This window comes from Strix aluco, chromosome 2 (genome assembly GCF_031877795.1).
Source record: "Strix aluco isolate bStrAlu1 chromosome 2, bStrAlu1.hap1, whole genome shotgun sequence".
NCBI lineage: Eukaryota > Metazoa > Chordata > Aves > Strigiformes > Strigidae > Strix > Strix aluco.
The window spans coordinates 80481119-80507026 of NC_133932.1; the positions used below are offsets into that span (position 1 = coordinate 80481119).

Here is a 25908-nt window from a genome sequence, read left to right on the forward strand (position 1 = left end):
TACACTTCCATGTGTTTTATCACCATTACAATTCTGTCAGGAACCTTATAAAGTTGATTGCTATAGGAGTAGTCTTTAAAGTTAGTAAATAGTACTTTGGAGTTATGTTTACATTTATTATCTATTAGCATAACTCAATTCAACTCTATCCTATTTTTCTTTGCAATAATAATTAAATAAAACTTGGCTGCAAACTGATGAGACAAGCCTATTACATTTTCAGTTCACCAAGTCCGTGCTCACCGTATTTACGCTTAATACGGGAGATAAAATTAAAAGGTTTATGGAAAAGCTGTTTGTAGGAGGGGACAGGGCATTATTTGATAGGGAAATAGCACAGAGCTTGTACTGACAACCAGTTAGTTCCAAGTGCAGTCTCCTGCTTTCCTGGCGCAAGATTTCACATCCCTTCACAGAGATTTTCTATCTTCTTCACATTAAGATCCCCTGGTGGGGAGAACGGCCTGCTGCGAAACTCATTTCTGACCATATGCTGACCTGCCCAGATACTGCAAAGTCTAGTTTTTTTCATTTGCTAAAGCAACTCTCTTGCCCCACCTCGGCCAAACAAAAAGGAGACATGGAGGAGTCAACCAAGACAGAAAAACCTAATTAAAAGTATTGAATTTAGAAGACTGCACAGAAGCTGTTCAGACATATCTTTCCTGCAAGTGTAGCTGGAAAGTAAAAACAGAGTTATGTTTTAGTCTCATATAGATGGCAGACTATTTTGATGAGATTTGTGGCAAGGAGGAAGGAAATGTTGGTTGGAGACACTTGAAAACAGAGGGAGAAACTGCAATAATATCGATGGAAAAACTGCAGGGTGCTTAAAAAGAGGGCCTAGCTGAGGTGATGCAGCTGCAAATAAGCTTTTAGAGATTATCTGAAGGATGGAAGGATTTTTTGGTTTTGATAATAACTATTTTAAATACACACTTTTTTTTTTTGCTATTTTTAATCTGCTTTAAAATTGCTGGATGCTGCTGTGACTGTTGTGGATAGTGGGGATTGGAGGTGCCACATGGATAGGACCTCTTCTCTTGCTGTTCATGGATGCCTGTTCTGGGTGGGAAATGAGCATTTTTGAGAAATGAGGAAAATCTTATCAAAACCCCACTTTCATTCCACCTTGGAACAAGACAGAAGCATTTCCAAAAGAATTATTTTGAGGAGGAACAGGGCAGGGATAATGTAACAGCCAGGTGGTGAAAGCATGTATGTGGAACGTGAGGAAGGCAGCTCAGATCTTCTCCCTCTCTGCTTTAATATGGGCCTTGAACATGTGGCTTGCCCATCCCAGGTGAAACCCTTACACATCAGGCTCTTGACTCTTCTGGGCTCTTTTATGTGCCATAACCTTTCATTGCTGTCTCTTACAGACACACAGACTGCTGTGGTGTTTGCAGAGAAAACAACCATTTTGGTGTTTTGGTTTTGGCATTTTTTTTTTTTAATCTGAATGACTGTAAATTAAAATAAAATTAATACTATCACAGTACAAACTCATTTCATTAGCACTGTTCTGCTTTATACTGCACAGAAATCTTTCTCCCAGATGATCCTAGGTAATCTGCACTGCAGCATCTGGGTGAATTAATCAGTTCTTTGGTTGGTTTTTTTTTTTTTCAGATTGCCAGCATCTTGCAGATTATGCAACAAGTGAAGATTAGTTTGTGCCTGTGGTGATCTTGGAGAGTGTTTGGAAACAAAAGGCACTTCTCAATCCAAAATTAAAATTTTAGTGTAGAAGAGAATGGGTGTTGTATGTGATCTGCCTGTTCTGGCAATCCAGAATAAAAACCAAAGGATAGAAATCAACAGTTAGGGAAGTGGAAGTATTGAATCAAGCTCGACTTTAGTGTGCTCTTCAGTTTAAAAAATACAAACTTCACAGAGTTAATATATATAAGCTATTTGCGAATAGTACAAGACAACATTACTCGCTTGCTTTCCACCCTGTCTGCCCCAGGTGTTCTTTTTTCTGTCAGAATTAGTAGGTACTATATCAGAGGCTTTTTGTTATGTATTCAGGTGAATACACACCTGCAGGACCTCCTTCAGGTTTTGGTTTCTGATGTCATTTTATGCAAGATAATGTTATATTTGGAGGAGGCAGCGTTGTGACAAGCTGCATATGTTGAAAGCTACCAGTCTTAAGTGAGCTTTACGAAGTGTTTTAAAATAGCATTAAGCATACGAAGAACATTTTTGGTTTATTAGTTACTGGACAATAGTCCTGTAATTAGAATAGTAGTATGTAATGGACATTAATTATTGCTTGTGGCAATACCAGCCTTGAGGGTAGGTAGCTTGAAACTGGAAACTGCAAGTTCATGGAGGTTTGTTTTTAATGTCCATTTAAATTGGGGTTCTTGTTGAACACTTTCCTAGGTGATTCTCCTTTGTGTATTTTGTTGCTGTAGCTTTTGATTTCAGCTTGAGCAGAATATTTAGTTGTGGTGGTCCCTAACAAGAGGTTGTGGAGTGAGGAGGTTGCTGAAACATCTGGAGACGCTGAGGCTGCTTTAGCTGTTACTCACCTAATGCTGGGTAGGAAATTGTATTCACAGAGCCAGTATGTAAAGCAAGCTGACTGGTGTATGGGAGAAAGGTGTCAAAAATCTTCATTCTCAAATGTTTGATTCAGAATAGAAGTGCGTTGTATACTAAGGAGGTGGTTTTGTTTTCATGTTGGGCTTTTCACTGCTATAGAAGACTCACAAATGACTACTGACCTGCTTGTCTACTAGTTGTAGCATCCTCTCATTCTTCTCATTTGCCAGTTAAAAAAAGAACATAGTGGTCACTAATACTCCTTAAACCTGAGCTTTTATCATGTGCTACTTGTTCAACATTTATGACATTCATAAACTCAAAAGTTTATAAAGTTAAACTCCTCATAAGTTCATGGGTTTTCTGTCCACTGGCGTGGTTCTTGTCAGTTTTCAGCCACTGTGTATTTTCACACTGTGAATTTATCCTCTGCTTTCCATGTCTGGGAATGCTACTCATCCATCTCTCCCAACTGCTTTACACTGTCTTCTGCATATGTCCTGCCCTCTTTGAAGCATAAATCTTCACTAGTCTGTGCTAGTGTTGGGGCACAGAGTGCAGAATAATCTGAAGGTGCACGGAAAACTGAGAAGGTGACGTGGACATTATTGCTGGCAATTATAAGGTGTAATGGATAAAGGATAGATGCCCTAACTCTTCTCTTTCTCAGTTTTCTTTTTATCAGATGTGATGAGATTTCTCTGTGTGTGTGGTAAACCTGTTTTTTCTCAATGAAGTTATTGTCTGTTCACTATGCAAATGATGCAATGCAGAATATTGCTAATTCGTGCGTAGGCAAGAAAAAGCCCTCTGCTTTGTGGTAAGCTTCCCTTCATTGGGAATACATGTTCCTTTGTCCCTGCATGTATTCATTTCTCAGCATAATTTCATGTTCATCAGTCTGAATGTTCACAACCCAAAATAGATACAGTTCAGTCTAAATTTTCAAAGTTCCTACATCTGTTTTTAAGATGTCATAAGTAATGTCTCATACAGGAATACTGTTCTTGCTCCATCCTTTCTAGGACTGCCCAGAGGACAGTAAGTGATTAGATGCCAGTGGCATTTGCTCAGTGTTGGGTTTTTTTCTTCTCTCCATTTTAATAGGAACATTTAAAACTGTAAATAATAAACTTTACACTATCTTATTCATTTCTTCTTCTACTGCACTTATGTTTATAATCTGTCATTCTGGTCTTTAGAGAGAAGGTGGTGAGTGTCTGTCTTCACTTACAGAGATTGGGTTTAGAATGTTGAATGTTTTATATGCAGCGATCTTCTCATTACATGGGATAATGAACAATTTCAGAAGTACTGTTGCTGTCCATCACTCCTTTTTTCTTCCTGTTCCCTCTCATAAAGTAGGGGAATATCCTTAATGCTGGGCAACTTAGTGAAGAAGGTTGTATTTTTGTTATGACCTGTAAACATGAGTAAATCTGTGCATTGCCTAATGAGATAGAAGCCTAACTTACTTTCAGTTTGCAGAAGGAGAAACTAAAAGCAAACTGAAGTGCTGGGGTTCCTATGCCTGTTCAGACCAGATTTACTATATGACGCTTACTTGATTAAGTTATCATTAAGTATAAAGTACAAACGGCATCTTTGTTAGAGTAAGATTATCCTTTCAGTAATAGAGGTTAAGGGTTCAATGAGTAAAACTGAGTACACAATTTTCTGGTATAAATTAACAGAAACTTTTCAAGTCCATGCTTATTTCTATTTTCTAGCCATTTAGGATTCCAGTTCGAAGAGTATGGATAATAAGGAATGACCAGGCAAAGAAGGGTATTCACAAAGGTTAACATTAGCCTAGGTTTACCAGGTACGTGATAGAGAGGCAGGCTCTTCCAGGGCATTACCAAGAGCACCAATGTTAGGCTTTTGCTCTAAATCTCGCTGGAGAAGAGCTGTCTTTCCTGCCCGCTACAGTGTGAGGGTTCAGGGTACCTTGCTGTCTGTGTGCTTAAGAATAGGTATCTTAAAGTCTTCAGTATTCTGAATTTACCACTAAATTTAAGAGAAAGGAATGAACCATAATTTTAATATGTATTTTTATATATATACACACACATATATATATATATATTAAATATATATATTCTCTATATGCTTTACCTGATGTTGGTATAATGCTTCTTTCCCTTCTTCCTTCCTTCATTCCCTAGTCTCCTCATAGAAGAACAATCCTCCCTCCCCCCTAGTCTCAACAGCCAGCCCAAAGTAAACAATTACTGTTAGCCTTCCAGAATATTTCTGGTATTTCCTGACTAAAAAATGATAAAATGGTTTAAAGAAGAGTTGGTAGTAGTTACCTTTAGTCAGCTAATGTTTCCTTACTGTTGGAGGAAAAAAAAATATTTGATGCTCATCTAGGACAAAAGATGTCTGCAGAAACCTCTGCAAATTGAAAGCATCAGAATTGTGAAATACAGAAGGTTTTAGCTTTAAAAGTGTTATTTCTTTTTTCTATTGAACTAACAAGATAGAGGGAACATTTTTTTCCCCAATATTTTCAACAGAAAACTAGTTATACTAGACTTGCTAAGATACTAAGGAATCTTATCTAGGGAGTGCTTTCAAAATAAAACCAAATTTGAGAGTAAGAAGTGCCTTGAGGTTTTTCTAAAGCTGACAAGTTTTAATATTCCAAATATGTAGTGACAATGATCTTTTTTTCATAATTAAGCTGCAAGTATGGTTTAATACTGAATTCAAAGCCATTCACTAAATGCTGCTTATATTTAAACCCCCAAAAATCCCCAAGAGAAAAAATAGAAAAAACAGTCCCAACATATTTTTTTAAAAAAATTGAGATAAGAAAAAATAAACTCTGCTGCACCTCAGTTTAATAACCAGTGTTGCTCAGCTACTACCGAAGGCTTAAGGAACAGTGTTTAGAAGTGATTGTTCAGAAATAAGTGTTTCTCAAAGATTATGAGGGCTTATACAGATGATTTTGTTCACCTGCTGAGTGTTTGAGAGTAGAAATGTCCAATCTGACACTTTCCAGAAGTGTGTGTTTGCTTAAAAAATGGAAACACTCCTGTGGAAAAACAGGATTTCAGTAATTATTTTCCCATCTTAGCCATGCAATAAAGCAATATTATGTACTTTTAATAGAGACATTAACATTTTGTGAAATGAAAAATCCCAAGTTTCTGAAATGATCTGAGATGTTTTCAGCTTAAAATACAGTGCTGTGACCACTGCTTAATTTCCTAATACTTTTGCGCCCTGTTTCTGTTGTTTGTACTTCTCATGAGATGCAAGACGTTCAGATGCTTATTGACTGCTTTCTATTAATTGTCAAGTAGGCATGGAGGTGTTTTGAATAGAAATCTGACATATTTTTCTATTAAATGGGCAGGAGAACAAGTTTTATGATTCTTGGAAAAACAGAAGAATATATTAATTCTTTGACTCCATGAGAAGGAGATGCAAGAATATTATCCCAGCTAGTGACCTCCAGTACTAGAATAGAATAGAATTTGCAAACTTCTTTGGGTTGTATCTGAATTACTACAAAGTAGATGTGATGGCTTTCATCATGGAGGAAAAAGGCTTAAAAGGCCTTTCACACCCCTTAGATTTGGTGCACAGCAGTGGTTTGTACTTGACTTTCATCTCATCTTTGAAGGCATGGTGATTCTTCATAATGGAGCTTGACCAGCAGCATAGACAAAGTATGCTGTTGGTGTAAGAGGAAGTGTGATGCGTATAACGGTTGCTCCTTAGACCAGATTTGACTGTTGCTATATGCCTTTCTGCTCTAATGCCAAAGCAATGCAGAGAGGAAACAGAATAAGGAAGGCAGTTGTTTTAATTAGTGAATTCTAGACTATCTTCAAAGGCTCTGATACTTCGATCTAATTCAGTTTTCTGATTTTCTGTTGATTCTTCCAAATGCTTCAGACTTACTCAGACAAAAGCCTTTTTCTTCACAATTGTCAAATTTCATTGAATCTCAAGTCTTGGTGATAGAGCTTAATTGTCAGCAAAATAAGTCTTGGTTTCTGTAAATTGTTTGATCCTCAATTGGTTTAGAAGTGACAATATACTTTCTTTTACAGGGTTTAGATATTGTTTCCATGTGGCATATGGAGCAAAGTTGGACCAACTAAAGAAATTATTTCAATTGTTTTCTGTCAGGAAGGCTTAGACAAAGAGCTTAGTCTCAGATCCTTTAAAGTTCAAGCATCTGCCACTAGGGGCAAAAATAATTTTCCTGTAGGCATTCATTTTTTATTGTGGATTTACTGTGCTGCTTCACTTGGTTGATAATCTAATTTAAACCTCAGAGATGAGTCATACCTCCTCAATGGGATTCACAGCTAGTTTAAATTCTCTGATGTCAGAACCTTTCAGTTCTTCCAGGATCTCTTTTCTGAGCTTAATGGCCCTTTGGATGTTTGAATGTACTGAGGAGGAAAGAATGTGACCCATGCAAGCTGTAACACTTTAGTGATACTGTTTTACAACATAGCTCAGGTTTTGTTTTCTATATTTATTTGGGTTTCTAGTTCAGGTAATTTGTGGTGTCTTGACTTAATTTAGGTCCTAGTCATGCCAAGTGGTCCGTTGTGGACAGACATTTGCAGGTATGAGAGTGATACCCCTTCTGGAAGGTGGAGTAGGCAGCACCACATGGATTGTGTGCTGTACTAGAGACTTTTGTTTCATAGAACCAGCTTTTTCTATACCAACTATGATATGACAGTTTTGCAGAAAAACACTAGATTTTGAAAGGGTATAAAACCTTGATGTCAAGAGACATTTCAGTCTCCTTTCTTCGGAAAAACAACAAACAAAACCCCAATTGTCCAGAAGGTCCTAAAAGGTTTTAGAGTGATCCAAACGCATAAACTTGTTTATGACCTCTTTCCTGAAAGCATGACCGCTGTATAGTTGACCACTAAGAACTTTAGGAATTGAATGTTTGTATTTGGAATGTGAATTGCTATTTAAGGACTTCCTCTCCAGAGTCAGTCAGGGACAAAATAGACATTCAGAAAGTTAAGAGGCGTTGTAAATACCATTCAGCTGTGATGAAAAGTTTATTGGATGCTTTTCATATGCATTCTAAAGTTAAGCTACATTTTGAAAACCATCAGAGCCAACATTTGTTCTCTAAATACTATAATTAAATATCTACAATGCTAAGTTGTTACTAATTAATACTGTGTAATGTTAATAGTGGTTAAGTTATTGACACAATTTTGCTTTCCGTGGTTTTTTTGCTTGAAGTTATACTTTTGTTCTGTATGTTTTAATGATGTATCCACAAATTGATCCAGAATCAGGTTCTGTGCTCATGCTGTTTCGTGAAGAGGGAAGGAAAAACACAAGTTACTGTTATGTCATTTAATTTCATTTTTTCTGAATGTGTATTTTTCTGTTTTAATCCTGTCTTTTGGTTAATGCCTTTTTAAATGCAGAATAACAGCAGAACTGTTGTTTTAAAACAGCTTTTCCTAAAACATCTGAGATCAGATTATGATCAGTAATTATTTGAAAAATTTGTAGTGTTTATTCCACAATATAACCTGTGCTTTAGGTCCATGAGAGGATGTTATAGTGTTTTATATATTGGATATGGATACCTGAAAGGAAGGTATTTTTGTCATAGTCTTTGCATTGCTCCTTTGGTTGTCCAATTCCTTACAGTCCTGAAACTTTTTTCATTCTAATATGTCTGATGTAGTTTCAGCAGAGAAGCTGCTGGCTTAAAAAAAAAAAAAGTTGTGATGAAAATGTGCGTCATAGAAACGAAATAAATGCATAAATAAGTGAACGGTTAAGACCCAAAGGCAGACATGTTTATTTTGAAGGAAGAAAGAAAACTTTTATTGAGAATTCCTCTACCTGAAATTTTAATTGGTCTTGTGAAATCTTGAGACCCCATGTGAATGAAATTAAGCAAACTAATTAGAGTGTACTCTAAAGACTAACTTGAAACACAACTGACTGTTGCCCCTGCAGTTCTGGAGTTAAGAGTTAAGAGTGAAATATGCTCCTGTAAGAGCAGTTTAAAGCAAGAAGTAACTAAAATCCTCTGAATTCTTCTCCAAAGGCATCTTTCTCAATAGATAGTGGGTTTTACCTCATCTGTCTAAGTATAACTTTATGAATAGTCTGTGTGTATCAAAAGCTTATGGCTATGCAGTATGCCCTGGATGCATTTTGCCATCTCTCTTCTGATGACAATGGCCTTTTGGCTTCCACTATTTTAATTTGGGAACTATTGCAGAACCTGATGTCTCACTTGCTGTAAGGTTTTCCCATGTTTTTCAGTGTAAAACACCCGTCCTGTTGCCTTTACAGCTCATGTAGTTATTGTAGTTCCCCTATCTGGCTCTTTTTGTCACTCTGCATTTCCAAAACATTAATTCAGGCACTCTTCTAGTTTAAGTGTTGCAGCCACCTTCTGTTCACCTTCTGTTCTCACTTGCTTTGTCCCAAACTCTTCCACGCTTCCTAGCCTATGCTTCGCCTTGTTAAGCTTCACGCCATGGTTGTGTGGGATGACATTCTCTTTTTCAAGTGTTCTTATTTGCATCCAGAACTTGTGCCATTCCACAGTGAAGGGGAATGGAAGAGGCAGTGTTGAAGGAAGAGGGAGGAGAGGAAACGGGGAGCGGATATGCGGTGAATGAAGCAGGGGGTGAAGGATAGGGCATGTGCAAGCAGCCAGTCTGCACAGGGCAAAAATTCAAGTCAATATGTACTAAGCTCTCTCAATATCCGAACATCCCAAGTTCGGCAACTTCTGTGACTGTTACTGCCAGCTAGTCTTTTGACAGTTCTGTCTTGCAGCTCTTCCCCAGGGCCAGATGGAGAGAAGGCTTCTTCTTGATCTTATGGCCCCGGTGTACTTTGAGGAGTCTATCAGGAGGTGTAGAAAGGAGTGTGGTTTCGTTTGAGCATTAGCCCTCTTCCTATGCAAAGCTTTTACTGTTTCTGCACCTGGTAGCTGGAGCTGTTGGCACATTCATGGTTTTTTTTTCCTCCCTCCATCATCGTTTTGTCTGCTTATCTTTCATGCTTACATCTTTGTAACTTCCTGCTCTCTGTGCAGTAAAGTTCATCCACAAGCTGGCTGCTCTTCATCTTAAAATCATCTCTGAAGATACACCAGTATCATTGTAACCGCAGTGTAACTATACACTGACAGTAGTTAAACATATGGGTGGAGAAACTCATTAATTCCCTGACCCCTTTGTTTTCCCATACTTAAAAAAAAAAAAAAAAAAAAAAAAAAGGCAAAAAGGCACGCATCTTGTCCTGCAACTTTCTGTTCCAACTTACTGTTACATCTTCCCTTTGCTTGTTGTTCCTTTTATAGTCAATTGTGTTGGTTTCTCTTAACTGACACAACAAACTCTTCAGGGCAGAGCATGTTGCTGACTACGTGATGGTCCAGTGTGCATCCTAGTGAGGATCTGCCTCCCACTTCAGATATATTAATCCTCTTTTCGGTGTTTCTGTCATGCAAATAACAAATGGCAGTGTTCTCAGGAGTCCCTTGTTACAGGCAGCACTCTTCTATTTTTGCCTATTTATTTATTTAGGAGTTCATAGTGCTGGACAGCTGTAAATCAGAGCTTCACAGTGAAGTCTGTCTTTGAATGGAAGAAGGACAAAATAGACTGTAAATAGTACTCATTTTTGCTTGAATGACTGCTCAGTGAAGCCATTTTTTTCTCCGATGTGTGTGAATTTTTTTCTCTGTTTATAGAAAAGTGAAGAAATGTTGCTGTACATATTTATGTTTGTAATTCTGAGTTTCTTATTTAAAAGCCATGAAAAATAGAAAATTATAGGGCTATGGTGGATTTTTCTTTAAGTGATGTATATGAAAGCATATTTTAAAAAATAACTTATAGCATTCAGCTGTCAAACTCTAGGAGGATGAATTTAATGTATGTTTCTACATGAGCATTAAAAGTTCTCTGGTTTTGATTTATACACTATTAGTGTTTTAGTATGGTCATGTGGTGGTTTAGCCCCTGCCGGGGTCTGAGACCACGTGGCCGCTGCCCCTCCCCCACAAAGGGAGTGAAATACAAAGCCCCGAGACTGAGATAAGGAAAGGTTTAATACAACAGAGCAACAGCAACACAACAAACAACAACAATAACAATAAGAATAACAGTAATAACAACGAACAGAGCAAAATATCTACCAATACAGTGGTGAGAACAGAGCAAATCCCACAGTACACGCGGTAACCAACTGTCCCGCTTGGGGGGGGGGGGGGGGCGGGGCACCAGGATGTGACCTCCGCATGGTATCTGAATAACCTGGCTAGAGCTCCCCCCCTACTGCTGGGGAAACTTAACCCTATCCTGGCTAAACCAGGACAGGTCAGCAGCTACTTACTCCTGGTATGTTTTTCTTTGTTTTTGAGGTGAAGCTTTTTAATAGTTGCCCAGTAGAGGGGGTCCAGTAAAGTCATATGCAGTACAATGTAACTTTTCAAAATGCTTAGCATTTAATAATTTAATTATTAAATTTTCTTTCTTTTAATATGAATATAATATACAGTAGAGAAGAGGTCATATTTTGGTTTTTTTCTCATTTGAATGTATATTATCTCCCACATTTCCATTTTAGTGTTGTTAATTATAGTTTAGACTGTGAAGAAGTTTATATTCTAGAGATATTTTTTTTCCCCAGAAGCTGTTGACCCAAAGAAACGCGTTGTCAGACTATATCTAGATTCCTTCGGACAGCACTCCTTCCTAGAAGAAAATGGTTGGGATGTGGTTGCCTTCAGCTTTTCTGAGACAAAAGATGTTGGTTGTTTCTCAGACAAGATTTGCAAGTGGAATTTGGTGCCAATCACAAAACCAAAGAGGAGGTGAAGTCATCCCTCCTTATACCCTACAGCCCACTCCGCAGGAAAGGATCCACTACATGCCCTAAATTAGGCCAAACAAAAAAAAAAAAGGGATTTGAATCCATCTGTAATCCCTCCCATGCTGATTGCTGTAGCCTTCAGGCACACACTCATTTGCCTTCTTCCGGTGCCATACTTATTTACTGATTCATCCAAAGGGCGAGCAGCTTCAAGAGCAGAGACTGAAGGAGGCCTACCGCAGAATTGCCTCTAGTAGAGCAATTAACATGCTTGCTGGAGAGGTGGGCAACCCCACATTCAGTGCATGCTCAGTGACTGGTAAAAACAACACATTTTCTTGCATCTCTGCCGAATCTTCACCTCTCATGTAAGTGTCCTGACCCCTGGGCTTGGCTGTATTTTTATAAACAGGACAACAGGTTTCCCAGTATCTTCTTCCTTTGTGGTTTTGTGAATGATACCTAAGGTGGGAATCTAGTTGTTTCCAAATTTTCTGTGGCTTTGCTCTAACATGTGGTTTAAAATGTCCTAAATTGAAGAAAAATTTTTAATTTCATAGGGGGTGTGTCTTTGTTAACATACAGCAAATTCTTCAAGCAAATGCTTTGATTATTTGCACAGCAAACTAGAAGAGACACAGTTCTAATTTTCTGATAGTTATACCAGAATTTCTCTTGAGTTCAGTAGTAATGACATTTCATGTGAAACAGGAAATAAACCCACTGAAAATTATCCAGTGTCATCCATTGCGAATTCTGGATGGCCAAACCCATGTTGTTGCAGTGGCTTTTTTATAATATGAGTAGTTAAAAAGGAAAAGGTATTTCAGGAATCATTACGTGGATACATAATGAATGAACTTTAGAGAGAATCTCTCCTTGCAAAACCATTCCCGTTTTCGAGGAGACACAGAAAAGAAAAAGTGAAGCTAAAGAAAAATGAATGATCAAACCAAAGGAACATGCCAAGCAGAAGACAAGGGTTTACAAAGTCAGATGAAGACATGAAATGCCTCTGCTGTTTGAGCTGCCTGAAGGCTTTATCCTCAAAATAGGTGGGCTAGGTAGAGGCCAGAAGTCTTGACTTGGTTTTCACAGCAACAGTCTGTGTAGAATTCCCTTCCGTGGTTTCAAAAAAGGAAGAAAATGAATGGACTACCTCAGAATCATTATCTTTTGTGTGTGGGAGGGGATCTGAATATATATGATTGGTAGCATACAGAATAGTATTTGTCTTCTGAATAATAACTGTATCAGGCAGATAGCAGTCTCAGCTGAAGATTTCAGGATGAAAAAGCTTTGTATTCATTAATATCCGACTTGGTTATTGTCATCTTTGAGTGGAGTGATGATTGAGCCCCTCTAACTTCAATGCCTAAAAAAAAAGGGAAGAAAAAAAAAAAGAAGCAAATTAAGTTTCTTATTCAGTGAATTATCTTTAGGAGATGGAATGGTAAGAGAATCAACAAGTATGAGCGGATTTGCAAGAGCTATGTGAGATATTTTCTGACATACAGTATTTAAAGCCTATTCTGAATCTAGTCTTGATAGTATAAATAGCAGAGGAAAACTCCTTTTTGTTGTTGGAAGAACCTTACCAGAAAGGTGACAAGTATTTCCAGTTTTGTTTTATACCTTGTATTGATGTATATTTATATATAACCCCCAAATCTGAAAGTAGCTCTAGAAGTTGTTTTTTCCTCTCATGTAAAAATTCCAGCAACAGAATGCTCTTCAGATGTTTCAGTCCATCCTGACTTGCAGCATTCAGTTTAATTCATTGTAAGCCCCCGCCCTCCAGCAAAACAACACTTGGGACATATTTTCAATCCAGATTGAATTTATAGCAGAAAGGACAACTAGACTACACAAATGCTCTTTCATAGAAGTGGGTGTGTTTGTGGTTAAATAGTTTAGCAAATGATTAAATTAATAATCTTGCTAGTAAAAAGCCAGTATAGGACTATATTTCATATATACTATACCAGGTTTCTATTCTGGTAATGCTTTGTATTGTGGTGAGAAGTTAAGTTAGGTAACTTTACATCTGGACTAGAAGAAGAAGGTGGTGTAAATGAAAATTTGCAGGTAGTGTACAACTTGACATCTTTTCGGAGGGCAGTTGATAAGAAGTTGCAAGTGGTTACCATTTTTAACTACTTTTTTTCCTCCTTTCAGGAGGAGGAGGGAGGCCAGTGTCACCTCTTCCAGTACCCCTTCCTCTGTATAAATACTTTTGTTGTTGTTGTTCAGTTGGACTATGTGCCTTTAAAATATCTTGTTGCTTATGTTGTAGTATACAGCAGAAATTAAGTTGTGCTGTATTTTGGTAGTACATTAGAGTTGGTGGCTTGGGTTTAGTTTTTTATGTCTTTCAGTATGTTTAAATGTAGATTTTATTCATTAAACTTAGGATAACTTACATAGCTGCAGTGAATAAAAATGAGCTTAAAAAGATGCAGAAAGGTTATCCAGAGCTTAATTTCTGGAATTGTTAGAACTTTGTTCTGGCAATCTTCATCACAGAATTACATACGAAAGGTTTACTATTACTCCAGGGATTGGGAGGGAGGGGGTGGACAGGTGTAATTCTAATTATGAAGCAGATATGTAGCTTTGTATGCAGGTTATGGGATAAAACTTTTGTTACACAGACAGAAGTTTGCTCTTTTGAATGATTCTCATACTTTCACAATAAATTACAAAAGAAAAAATCTGTAAATGTTAATTATTGGGATAGAGGGTATCATTGCAGGGATCAATAATTTGAAAGTTGCTAATGAATGCATTATCCCAGACCTATCATGCTTTTTTCAAAGAGATCATTTCATTAGCATGTATAATACAGCATCAAAGTTAAATTCTGTTCTGCTGATTTTGTTACAGCTGAAATTGTAGTCAACTTGGTTAATTGTTAATGATATATAATATGAAAGGCAGTTACAAGTTAGGAGCAATGTATTTGTACTAGGTAATGTAGACATCTCCATCAGCAGTAAAAGTAGAAATTCATTTCCAAAGAAGCTTGTTTTCCATTCTTTGTCATAGTTATCCTTCTTTCTCTAAATTCTACACTTAAAGTAAGATCAAACACAGTGTTCACGTTTTCTTCTCGTTTCCTAACTGTTTTCCTGTTTGACAGCATTTGTGTAAAAAGTCCTTTTCAAGTAGTAAATTAATTTGGATAGAAGGCATCCCACCTGAATTCATTACATGCTGGCAGTTTAGATAAATGGGTATTATGATCTCAGCATATTTTGGCCCAGCACCACTGTGCCCATTTGCAAATGTCTAAGAAAGTGATAATATTCCTGTCAGTTTCAGGCTGCTAAAGAAAAAAAATGGGGTAGAATTTCTTATTTATATTTATAGGATGCCTGTGGGGAAGACAGTAATGCTGTATATGGCAGTTTGTGTGGACATGTGGTGCTAAACATATATTAAAAAAAGATAACAGACCTATTGACGTTTCTTTGTAGAAATATGGAAGAAAAGCCAGAGTAGATCAGTAATTGACAGCTATGCAGGAGATGTATTTCCAGATTTCTTTCTGAAGAAATATTTCACAAACTTACAATTCCTTTCAAAGTCGGTAATCCATCTTTAATTATTTTGTTGATTTCATAGTTGTATTTTACAAGGTTGATGTAATGTCTGCTTCCTGCCAACATTTGATATGGACAATCCACTTTGTCACTGCTTTGATGAAACGGAAGGCTGCTTGTAGTTGCAGTACTTTTTTTTTTTTTTTTTTTCTTTTTTCGGCATATGTGTGTGAACTGAGCACGGGTGAAGACTTATCAGTCACTGAATGCCATAGCTTAACAGCAAGATACGTGGGGAGCTGTCAATTTATACCACTGACAGAATGGGAAACATGCTCAGTGTGGTTAAATTGATGGGCATTTAAATGTACCCAGTTCTGTGCAGCTATTTCTGTTATCCCTACCTTTGAGTATGCTTTTATTACCACATACACACTTCTGAGCATTATTTTACTACCATGCGTACGTTTGAAATTGCTTTGGTTTTATAAGCTGTAGTTCAGCCTCTTAAAGCACATGATTTCTCTCTTTAGGTTAAGTTAACACCTCTACACATCCACAAGCCGAGATGCGGTCTGTTGTAGCGCATCTCCCCGGGGCCGAGCGCGGTGACGACAGCCTGCCGTGGCGGCCACCCTCGCACTGCCTCCTTCATGCAGTGGTGCCGGCAGGGTGCGATGAGCAGGGGCCTCCTCCTCCTCCTTGTCGAGTCACAGAGGTGGCGGTGAGGCGTGCGCTTTCGACATGGGTCCCTCTGAATTACGGTTGTCTTAGACCAGAAGAGCATCTCTCTGGCATGACTGCCTTCAAGCAAAGTGCAATCCCAGTCCGGGGTGCTTACATTTAGTTACACGCGTATAATGAAGTACCTTCTTGAATCCATTCCTAGCGGTACAAGTTGCTTTCAGACAGGTTTCTGCGTGTTCGCAGCAAGGAGTGGGAGATAATAGTGTTTAATTTGTTACTTTTTCTTCATGGAGGCTGGGCAGTGGGGGAGTGTTCCCAGCTTCACTGTTGTAGAGTAGATAAAGAGATTCTGAATATTTTTTCCTCTGGTAAATGCAGTATACTTGTATGTGAAAACTGTTATTTAGGCCCGTTGCCATGAAGGAGTTTAGGTTACTAAGCAAAGCAGTATTTATTAATAACATTTGCGTATTGAACTAAAGTGTGATGCAATTAAAATTCCCTGGATTGAGGATTAGCCTGATCTCAGGGGAAAAAAATTCCAAGAGTGTGCACCTGTGCACGCACGCACATACACACACAAGTGGCAAAAGCTTTCTATCCCTGGAAGGACCTTCTCTTAAAATCTTTCTTTTCCAAAGAGGCAAGTCAGTGGACTAGAGAAGTAGCAACAAAATATTTCTGCAATGTGTGATGAAGCAAGTGGGTACAAAGGCTTTGTAAACTCTTTGCGAGGTATATAAAATCAATCTGCCCACTCAGTTCTGTTATACAGAAGTATTTCAGTGAATGCACTGGCCAACAAAGTATATTAGAAATGCCAAATACATTTAGAAATAATGTACTGCTGCTTTTAGGGTCCTTGATATATTTGGAATTTAGGTTGCACAACATTAAATGCTATTGGTGACATTTGACTGTTCCAGTGGAGGATCCTAGTTTCTGGTTTAAAAAAAAATCCTTTTTTTTCTGGTTTACATCCTAAGTGTTGACTCACTTTGCATTATATTTCTTTCATGGTGAAGTATGTATAAACATTTTAAATAGGTGTGGCACACTGTCAAGTGTTTTCATTATTTGGATGATAGGTTTGAACATCTATTCCAAATTATCAGTAGGCACCTGCAGAAGTAAAGTGGGTATGTAGCACCTGAACACATTCTGATTCATGCAATTAAAGCAGTTTACAGAGTGAGGCAGAAAAGAATATCACATACTGAGGTTTGATGTCTTTTTCATGGAGAACAAAAGAGGTTTGATTCTTTCACTTCAAGTTTAGCCTAACTATTGTGTAGTGGAGGAGGTTTAATGAATCATTGTTTAACTTTGATACTGCCAAGTATTTGACCATTAAATAGTCTGAAATGTGTACATAGCACTTTGGTGACAGACTCTTATTTAACTGTGATTAATTGGCATTGAATAGTTATTTAATTACTTCGGAAGAAATCTAACAACAGTGCGTGTTCTGATTAAGTTATTTGATGTAAAAACAAACATAGGACTGCTGAAGAGAGCACGTTCCGTTTTGCAGCTTGCTACTGACACTGCATACCACGTGGGAGCCTGAGAATGATTAAAACAGCAGGTACTATTCACAAATTTGGATGATGTTATAATGCTGGCATATGTAGTTCTTGATTTCTTAAAAGAGTTTTTTGTTAGTGGTTTCATGAAATTTCCTTTGCCTTACAAGTTATAGATTTAGTATTTTCTTTTTGCTTTTGAAGCCCAGACTGAAACTTGCTGGGTAAGTAAAGGGTACAGGTATTACGTGAACTTGAAAATTTTTGTAAACTGAAAATACTGGACTAGATCTAAGAATTATTGTCTCATGGCATCTATCCATATCACAGAAATGCTCACTTAAGAAATTTGGGTTTTTTGGGAGTATGAAGTATTGTGGGAAGGTGATGTTTATAGTCTAAGTTTGAGAGAGAAGGATATTAGACATTTTGGAGAGAAAAATAATAATTGGGGGGGGTGTGCGTGCAGTGTGTAGGTGCTGCCCTTCTTGAATAGTGGGTGCAACAGTTTCTTTAATCTGCAGAACCATCCCCAAAAGTTAGGTTTGGACATGCCAGTAGAAACTGTAGTCATAACTGTAAGCATTTTGAGTCCTGACTCAAAATGGCTGCTTTAACTTTCATATCTGGAATGTTTTCTCTTGCATGGTTAATAATGCATAAGCAAGCCACTGATTTACTGTGCTTCCAGTAAGTGGAAAGAGTTGTTTCTTCATACCTTGCGAAATAGACCTCATTTACTCGTAGACATCCTTACAAATGTAGCAATCGCTCTGGATGCAATATCATGATGGCTATGGGGCATTTTGCAGATATTTCCAAAGCACAGCACTTCTGCTTGGAGGTGCATTGCTCTCTCTGGTATGTGGTGAGGGAACTTGCTTTAGTGGGGGACCGTAGCTTGCTTCTGCATAGGACATGCTGAATAAAATGCCAGTTCAGTTATATCCGTATGAACAGGGTCTGAAATACATCTCCAGGCCTGTGTTTTCTCTTATACAATCACTGGGGTAATATCATTGAAAACCAGGAACAGCAAAAATAGGGCTAAGGCTTGTGGCCTTGTCGCTTGCTTTTAGCAGTAGAAAAGCATTAACGGTCACTGGATTAACATTACAAGAGGGAGACGTGGACCCCTTCGCAAGAAGCGAGGTATTTTCCTAGGCTTAATGACTTCGGGTGTCATTTTCCAGAATTACTATGGGTAAAAACTAAATAGACCATTAATGACTTTTTTCAGTAACTTGAAAATTCAAAAAAATTAAATTCTGTTACCAGAGATTCACCTGAATGCTATTTTGGCAAATGGCTGATTCACATCACCACTTTAAAAATGTTTTAATTGTATCAGGTGGACTGTAAAAGGTTCCAGTTTTCAAGGTTTGTCTTTTTGATATACCATTTCTTTTGCTCACTCATATTTTAGTTCATGTCATTTTACAGAATTACTGTATTTACATTTTAAAGAGGATTAGGCAGATTAAAAGATGTATTCATGTTTTATTGATAATGTCAGATTAATTTCCACTTTCGTAGTGGCAGCTCACAGCTCTGTCAAAACACAGTCTGTAGAAACACCGTTATACTTAACAATTTCATAAGGCAATTGCCAAAAGTACAGTTTTGGCAATTAATTAGCAGCGTGATTACCAATGGGAACTGGAGTAATTGGTGGTTACTGGATATACAGAAGAGACAAGTAAGACCAGAGTACTACCAAGGCCAGCTCAAGTGAGATAAGTTTTCCTTCATGATCATGTTCCTCAAAGAACTTCACTGGAAGAGATGTTACTGCAGAGAATGTTGCCACAGTTGCTCTTGGTGTGCAGGATAAAGGCGGGTATTCTGCAGCTCTCATTTAATATCGATGCCAGTTTTTTATTCCCGATAGCACTGGGACAGATACGTATCATGCTTTCAGCCTAAAGCTGTCCTTGTTGCAACACAAACTTTCTCAGGGAATGGTTGGAGGTTGTCACAGCCTCCTGTTGATCTCTTCTCCCTGGTATCCAGTGATAAGACTTGTGGAAATGGTTCAGAGTTGCACCAGGGAAGGTTTAGACTGGACATTAGGAAGCATTTATTTACTGAGAAGGGTGGTCAAACACTGGAACAGGCTTCCTAGAGAGGTGGTCGATGCCCCAAGCCTGTCAGTGTCAGAGGCATTTGGACAATGCCCTTAACAACATGCTTTAACTTTTGGTCAGCCCTGAATTGGTCAGGCAGTTGGACTAGGTGATCATTGTAGGTCCCTTCCAACTGAAATACTTCTATTCTATTCTAACAATTGCAAAAAAAAAACCAACCAACCAAACAAAAAAAAAAAAAAAACAAAAAACCCCCAAAACCCAGACTCAAAATCTGCAAAATTCATCCTTAAGCAACTTTTGATGGGTGAGTCTTGAATAGAAATCTCAAGGGAGGGAAGATGACAGCTGAACTCCGAGATACTGCTGGAACTGAAATGACCCAAGAGTTAAATTCCTTTCAATAGCAAGCGTTTTGTAATGGCTTCTCTCCTCTAGCCCTTAAGGCCTTGTCCATACTGTACAAAGTGAGAGTAAGCACAGTGCTTTTCCATGAACAAGTTCAGATGTGTTTTTCTGCTTGTGAGGTGAGGGAGATCATGAAGGCATTGCTTGATTCCTGGAGGTGCTGTCGTTGACCTGACCTGCACTATGACCATGGAAAGTAGCCAGCCTGAGTGACCTTGCTGCCTCCCGGTAGTGTCATGTGGGATGGCCTTTACGCAATAGCTTCTTATATCAGTCTGAAACCACCACAAATAAAACTTATTTGAGGTTAAGAGGCAAAGGGCAGTTCTGAGGCTGAATTAAGGTGATATTTGCTTGTTATAGGAATAATCCTTTGCCCTTGTGTACCGCTTGTCATTGGTGGGTCTCACAGTGTTTCACCGAGGGACTCAGCACTGTCACCTCTCCTTGTTCTGCTCTTCACTCTGTAAAATAAAGTGAAGTCACTCAGGAGGCAAGTCGCAGAGCTGGGAAGAGATTGCTAATATCCTGAGCCCAATCCATTATGCTATCTTGTTTCCCTCATCTGCCCCTTCTAGACAGGCCACTAAGGAAAGCCCTGTCAGAAGGAAGCATTTAACCTCTTTAAATGATTTTCTTTTGGCCCGTGAAATAACCTGGAATGTGATATTTAGGGATAATAAGAAGTCTTAGCTACAGCATGCATGCGGTATGTGATAGATCACTCTTTCATGGCCAGTCTCCATGTAAGAAAATGACAGGAAAAGGAAACTTTAAAAGTTGCCTTGAAGTTCCTCCTGATGTATCTACCCCAACATGAAATAAGTGAAAGGGAACATTCCCAGCTGCCATTCTCAGTAGAAACGGATGAAAGAGATTTTGCTGAGTGTTGTGCTGCTATATACCCTTCCTCTCTTTGTGCAAAGCCAAAAAATAGGATGAATTCTACTGTTTTCTGCCTTAAGTAACTGTCTTTGGTAGTAAAGTACTGCAGAATAAGCTGTTTGCCACCAGTATCTCTATTTGGAGTCATGTCCCAGGCTTGAGGAGAGGATGTTTTGCATATTGCTTGGTGTGGAACAGAAATTCCCTTGAAAAAAGAAATTGGTGTTATGCAACGAAATTCGTAATTCTGAGACAGCTGTGAACAGAAAACTAGAATGATGGCTGCTACAGAAGTTACTTCAGAAGCTCTTATCTCTGAATTAACGTCTCCAGTGCACTCCATGGTAACTTTAAACTTAACTACTTTCAGTTTAATGAGCTCCTTTGAAAAGGAAAAAAAAAAAAAGGCTTTTGTTGCCAATGCAGTGAATGTGTTTGTACCAGTTAGAAGTAATAACTGAATCAAGATATATGTAGATAAAAAAGCAATGTGAATGCATGTACAGGCATTACACACCTTAGAAAAGGACACATTTCTATCCTTAGCTTAGTTTCTTTCCTGGTGAGTAGAGATATTGATTAACAGAGAGAGATACTAATCCACTTATGGGTGGCAGTGTTGTGACTTTAATTATTAAAGAACTCTTGCTATAACTGATTTTTTCACTCAAGTAGAACTTGGGAAAATAGAGAAGTGTAAATGCTTCACTGACCGCAGATTAAAAATTGTTTTATTAGCTTTAATAAAGATCAGTATTGTCAAGGTTTTGAATAAATATAAATGTAAGGCTGCATGAACGCAAATCTTTCTCAAATTTTATTTCAGAAATGCCTGCACTTTGAATCCATGTATAATAGTGGAGGAGTGGGAACAGAAATACTAAAAAGGATCGGTTAGATCAACTATGATCTATCTGGGACATGAATGCACTAGTGAGTTTCAGTCAAGGATAGGAGCAGATTCTGGTTGATGTTACTTGATGAAACTTGCATTAAGTTGCCTGAACTGTAAACCTTTACCTACACATGTTGAGCATATCAAGCATGTTTGTTTCACCTGTTAAATTCTATTGAACTATTATCTTCAAAGCCCCTTTTAATTTTTTTCCTAGGAGTTTAAGTAAAGGTTTTATATTTGGGTGAAAAGCATTTATAAAAAAGTATTCTTCTTCAAAATATATTGCAGTGGTTGTAAAAGATTTCCTTCATGGTGATTTCAAAAAGTGGTTTTTTTAATCTTTAGATTCCAGCTGTTTCCTTTTAACTGTTACTAAAATGGTAAAACATGGTGTGTTTAAGATATTTTGATCTTTTCAGGAATTATATTTACTTTATTTTTCTTCTCCAATCCTGTTTCTGTAGGAAGAATCTTAAATCGTTTCTCCAAAGATATTGGCCACCTGGATGACTTGCTTCCATTGACGTTTTTGGATTTTGTGCAGGTAATACGGTTGCTATTGTCAAAGACTTCTGCACTGCATTCTGAGTTTAGATTCCAGTACGCTTTGGTGAAGATCAGCTATTTGTCACAGATACAGCTGAGTTGAATGAAACTACTTGTTTGTGAAAGAAAGGTGCGGTTGAAATTTAATGTGTCAGTAAAAAGCTAACATGAGTAATAACTGGCAGGTAGGAGTGGTTATACACAGCTTGCTATTATGTCAAGATTTCAGTTCATAGTAGCTACATGCTTGGTAAATTGCTCCTGATTTGCCTCCAAGCAATCTGGCAAGCTTATTGCTCTTACAAGAAATATGTCCATAGTAAAGAAACAATCAACTCACATGAAAAGATAGCAGAGATTAACCTAATTATGTGTCTACTTCCACAAAGAATCAAATGCTTACCACACCATTTTGGATTAAAATAGGTGTGGCTATTTACAAAGAAAAGATTAGTAGTAATAGGGTGAATATAATAGCCTTAATAGGAACAAGTGAAATAAGTTGCTGCAGACAAGAAAGATGGACAAAGCACTGAGATTTTGATTATGATGAGAGGATAAAGGATTATATATGACATCAAGGTAATTCTTCTGTTGCAGTTGCTATTAATCCCCCTTGTAAAAAATTGCAGAAGGATAAAGCTGCAAAAAAATTGATCGTACTGTATGAAAATAACATGAATCACAGAATACACAGAATCATGGAGACTAGAGAAAGAAAAGGCGTAGTGTGTCATCTGGATCCACTTAGTGGATCAGACCTGTCATGCTCAAGTCAGAAACGTTTCCTAAGTTACTACTGCTAACTTTGCTTCATCTCGTAGGGATAACTTACGCGGGATCTAAACCTTGTTTTGACTTCTTTAAAAATAAACCAAAGACATTTCGGGTTGAGCAGTTTAATCATGTTGTTAATGCTGGACTCTTGAAAATAGGAAGAAAAAAAATTATTCCAAGGAGTTAGTACACTTTTTAAGATAAAGTCTTTTTCTTACTTCAGTGAAGTTGTTAAAGTTGAGGTATGTGTTTTTTCAATACATTACAGTGCCACATGTCGTTTTGGGGAAGAAAGGAAGGTGCTGTATTTTACCTACAAATTAAAGCAATTGGGGTTTTTTGTGAGTTAGGGAGTTGCTTATAGTGAATATTAAGATTTTGAGTTCGTGGGCTTTTAAGGCCCTGACAAATTCTTTCCTGAAAGTGCAATATAAACATATTTCTATAATATACTACTCATTTTCTACTGTTTATACAGATTCTGAATTTTCTTCTGTCTCATTAACTGGGACAATACATGTGTGCCTTTTTTTTTTTTTTTTTTTTTTTTTTTTTTTCCCCCGGAAGTTCAGGCTGTCCTGAAATCCTTATCCTCTTCTTTTAGCGTAGGATTTACATCCACAAAGTCAAAACCATCTCCTCGGTATAGTGGTTCTTGGCCATTAGACCAAGCAATGCAGAGGGGTTTGTATTTGTCGCCTTTACAGCAGACTGTGCTGTGTATGTTCATTCTACATACTGCTCATGGCCAGAGCATCCTCTGGGTCCAGTGGTCTTCAGATAAAATTATTAACCCTTTTCCTTAGTTCCATGCATTTACAATAATGTGGGAGTTGCGTTGCAGCCCACTTGCATGGTTTTTTTATAGCAAGAAACCGAGTGTTTTGCATGCCCTGGCATGTGGTTTAAAGGCATGTGGGGTTGTCTGAGGATGCAAAATCTGCTGGGAAAATGTTAGAGAAGTCTGTGTAAGCAGAGGGAGCCAAAATTGGTGTGGTCTTGTCTGTACTTCCTTTTGGGAGCAGACCCTGAAGCAAACCGTCTTGAGAATTATACTCTCTTTTCTTCTGAGGGAACCAACTGGTTTGCTCCTAAAGAAAGCTAAGGAAGGAGGTAACCTGTATGCATGGCACATACAGAAGACCGAATCCTCTAGTAGCAAATTGGAAAACCTGGTTATTTGACCAGCGTATAGATACTTTAGGCAGTATATGCTTACCTAAACTTAACTGATCTGGGTTGAAAGAATGAAGGCTGTTGCTCTAGATGCAATTGTTTTCTTCTTTCAAGCTCCTACTGTAAAGCGCATTTTGTAAACGTTTCCCCTCATGGTGATTACTTAGTGCTTTTCTTTTAAATTTGAATAATTTGTCAAATTCTGAAGTTTGTATTCTAAGTAAAAAGTTTTCCAAAAAGTAAAGTAGATGTTACAGGTCTAGTACGCTATTAAAAAGATCCTATGTTTCAAAGCTTGCCTGTTCTATTTGGCATCAGAAAAGAAAATTTAGCAACCTACTGTTGATTAACAATGCAGTGCTATCCATAAGACAAAAGCACTTCCTTCTTGTCAGGTTTTGTAAAACTTAATATTCTTGATCGGCAGGCTTGTTGGTTAGTGGATGCCTTTTGAAATTCAATAGCAAAGATACGATATTTATTTCTGAAGAAGCACAGATTTTTACAAAGCATAACTGTTATCAATTATGATAGAGATCTTTTGTCACTTGTTTTGTTTGCAGGTGTCTTTTATAAGACGTCCTATAATCCCTTCAGGAAGAAATATTTTCTCCTTTCTAAAAACAGTATTAGCTAAATATAAAAGCTCTGATCCCAGCCATTGTTGCTGATTCTTTGAGAGACATTTCCCAACATTCATTGTTTAAATGGTTGTCAGGAGGAATCAAGTGAAACTTAATAAACAATGCAGTAACTGGTTCATTTTACTTTGTGTGTAGAAGCTTTTCTTGAGCGGATTTGCATTGAAGAAGTGGTCCTTTTTCTGAGTTATTGCTAGGATCGTTGTGAAGCATTCCACCCTTTTACTATATTGGCAAGTGAGTGTATGATTTCTGCACAAATATACACAATGTGATTGGACACCCAAAAACTACAATATGAGCCCATTTACCTATAAATAAATAAATTATTAAAATCTAGTTTTGAGAATTTTGTAGTTACACTGAGTACAGATTTTACAGCAATTCTAAAAATTGGGAATGTTCTTTATAGAGTGTCTAATAAGATTTATACACTGCACTACAGTCATAATGAGCATGATTAGTCTAGACAGCTATACTGGATGAAAATTAATTCCTTGAACTAAGAGAGTTGAATTTTTTACATCTTCTATCAAGTCAATAAAGAAGAAAGAGTCAGTTCTCTTCAAGACAGTGGCTAATTACTGTACACTTATTTGTTAAAGCAAAAATAAAAAGTATGTGGCAAGCACAAAAATGCGTCATAGAGCTTGTGTATTCTTCTGGAAACCTGGCTAGATTTTGCAAAACTGTTGCTTTGCAATAGCTCCCAAAGTAGCAACTCTCACTGAGTTTAAAGTTTCCTGCCGTCCTTTCTTTCTCTGGCTTGCTTTGGCACCAAAATGTAGCACACCTGTCTTTGAAGAGATTGGGGGCAGGAGGGGCAGTCCTCACTAGGAGGAGGCAGTCATTTTTTTCTTCTTAACTTATGAATTTTAACAGCATATGAGATGTGTCATGTTAGTGGAGCTGACTATCTTTTTATAGAAATTACTGCTGTATCTGCAAGAAATGTAAATAAAAAATAAGTCTCTCTTATGAGAACACATTTATGGCTATGTTTGACTACATGGCTGTTGAACAGAACTTCGTAGGTAGATGTGAAGTATAGAAACTGAAAAGAAACCAAAGACTAAGTTAGGCACTCAAACTGAGATATTTTTAATTGTATGTTTACAGTCCAGTTCAAAGCTCATTAAAGTAAAAAATAAACTTTACAGTCTGCAGTCCAAGCCTGGGCCTTATCTTCTGTAATGGATTCTGGCTGACCATAAGGTTCCATACCAGCTCTCCTAAAAAAAAAAAACAAACCAAACCAAAAAAAAAAAAAACAAACCAAAACCCAAAAAAACAAACCAACAAAAAAAAAAACCA

General features: G+C 37.6%; 1 protein-coding gene across 7 annotated transcripts in view; it reads left to right on the plus strand.

The window, feature by feature from the left end:
- ABCC4 (ATP binding cassette subfamily C member 4 (PEL blood group)) overlaps positions 1-25908 on the plus strand; it is a 155472-nt gene that overhangs the window by 66544 nt on the left and 63020 nt on the right. For 6 of the 7 annotated variants that reach the window (XR_012622011.1, XR_012622012.1, XM_074815448.1 and 3 more), the window contains exon 20: positions 21919-21998. Coding sequence is in view for 5 of the 7 variants with exons in the window: in XM_074815448.1 (XP_074671549.1) it covers positions 21919-21998 (80 nt within the window). In the remaining 2 variants the exon portion in view is untranslated. Of the gene's footprint in view, positions 1-21918; positions 21999-24516; positions 25006-25908 lie in introns of those variants that run through there. The other variant, XM_074815446.1, reaches the window with a different exon arrangement.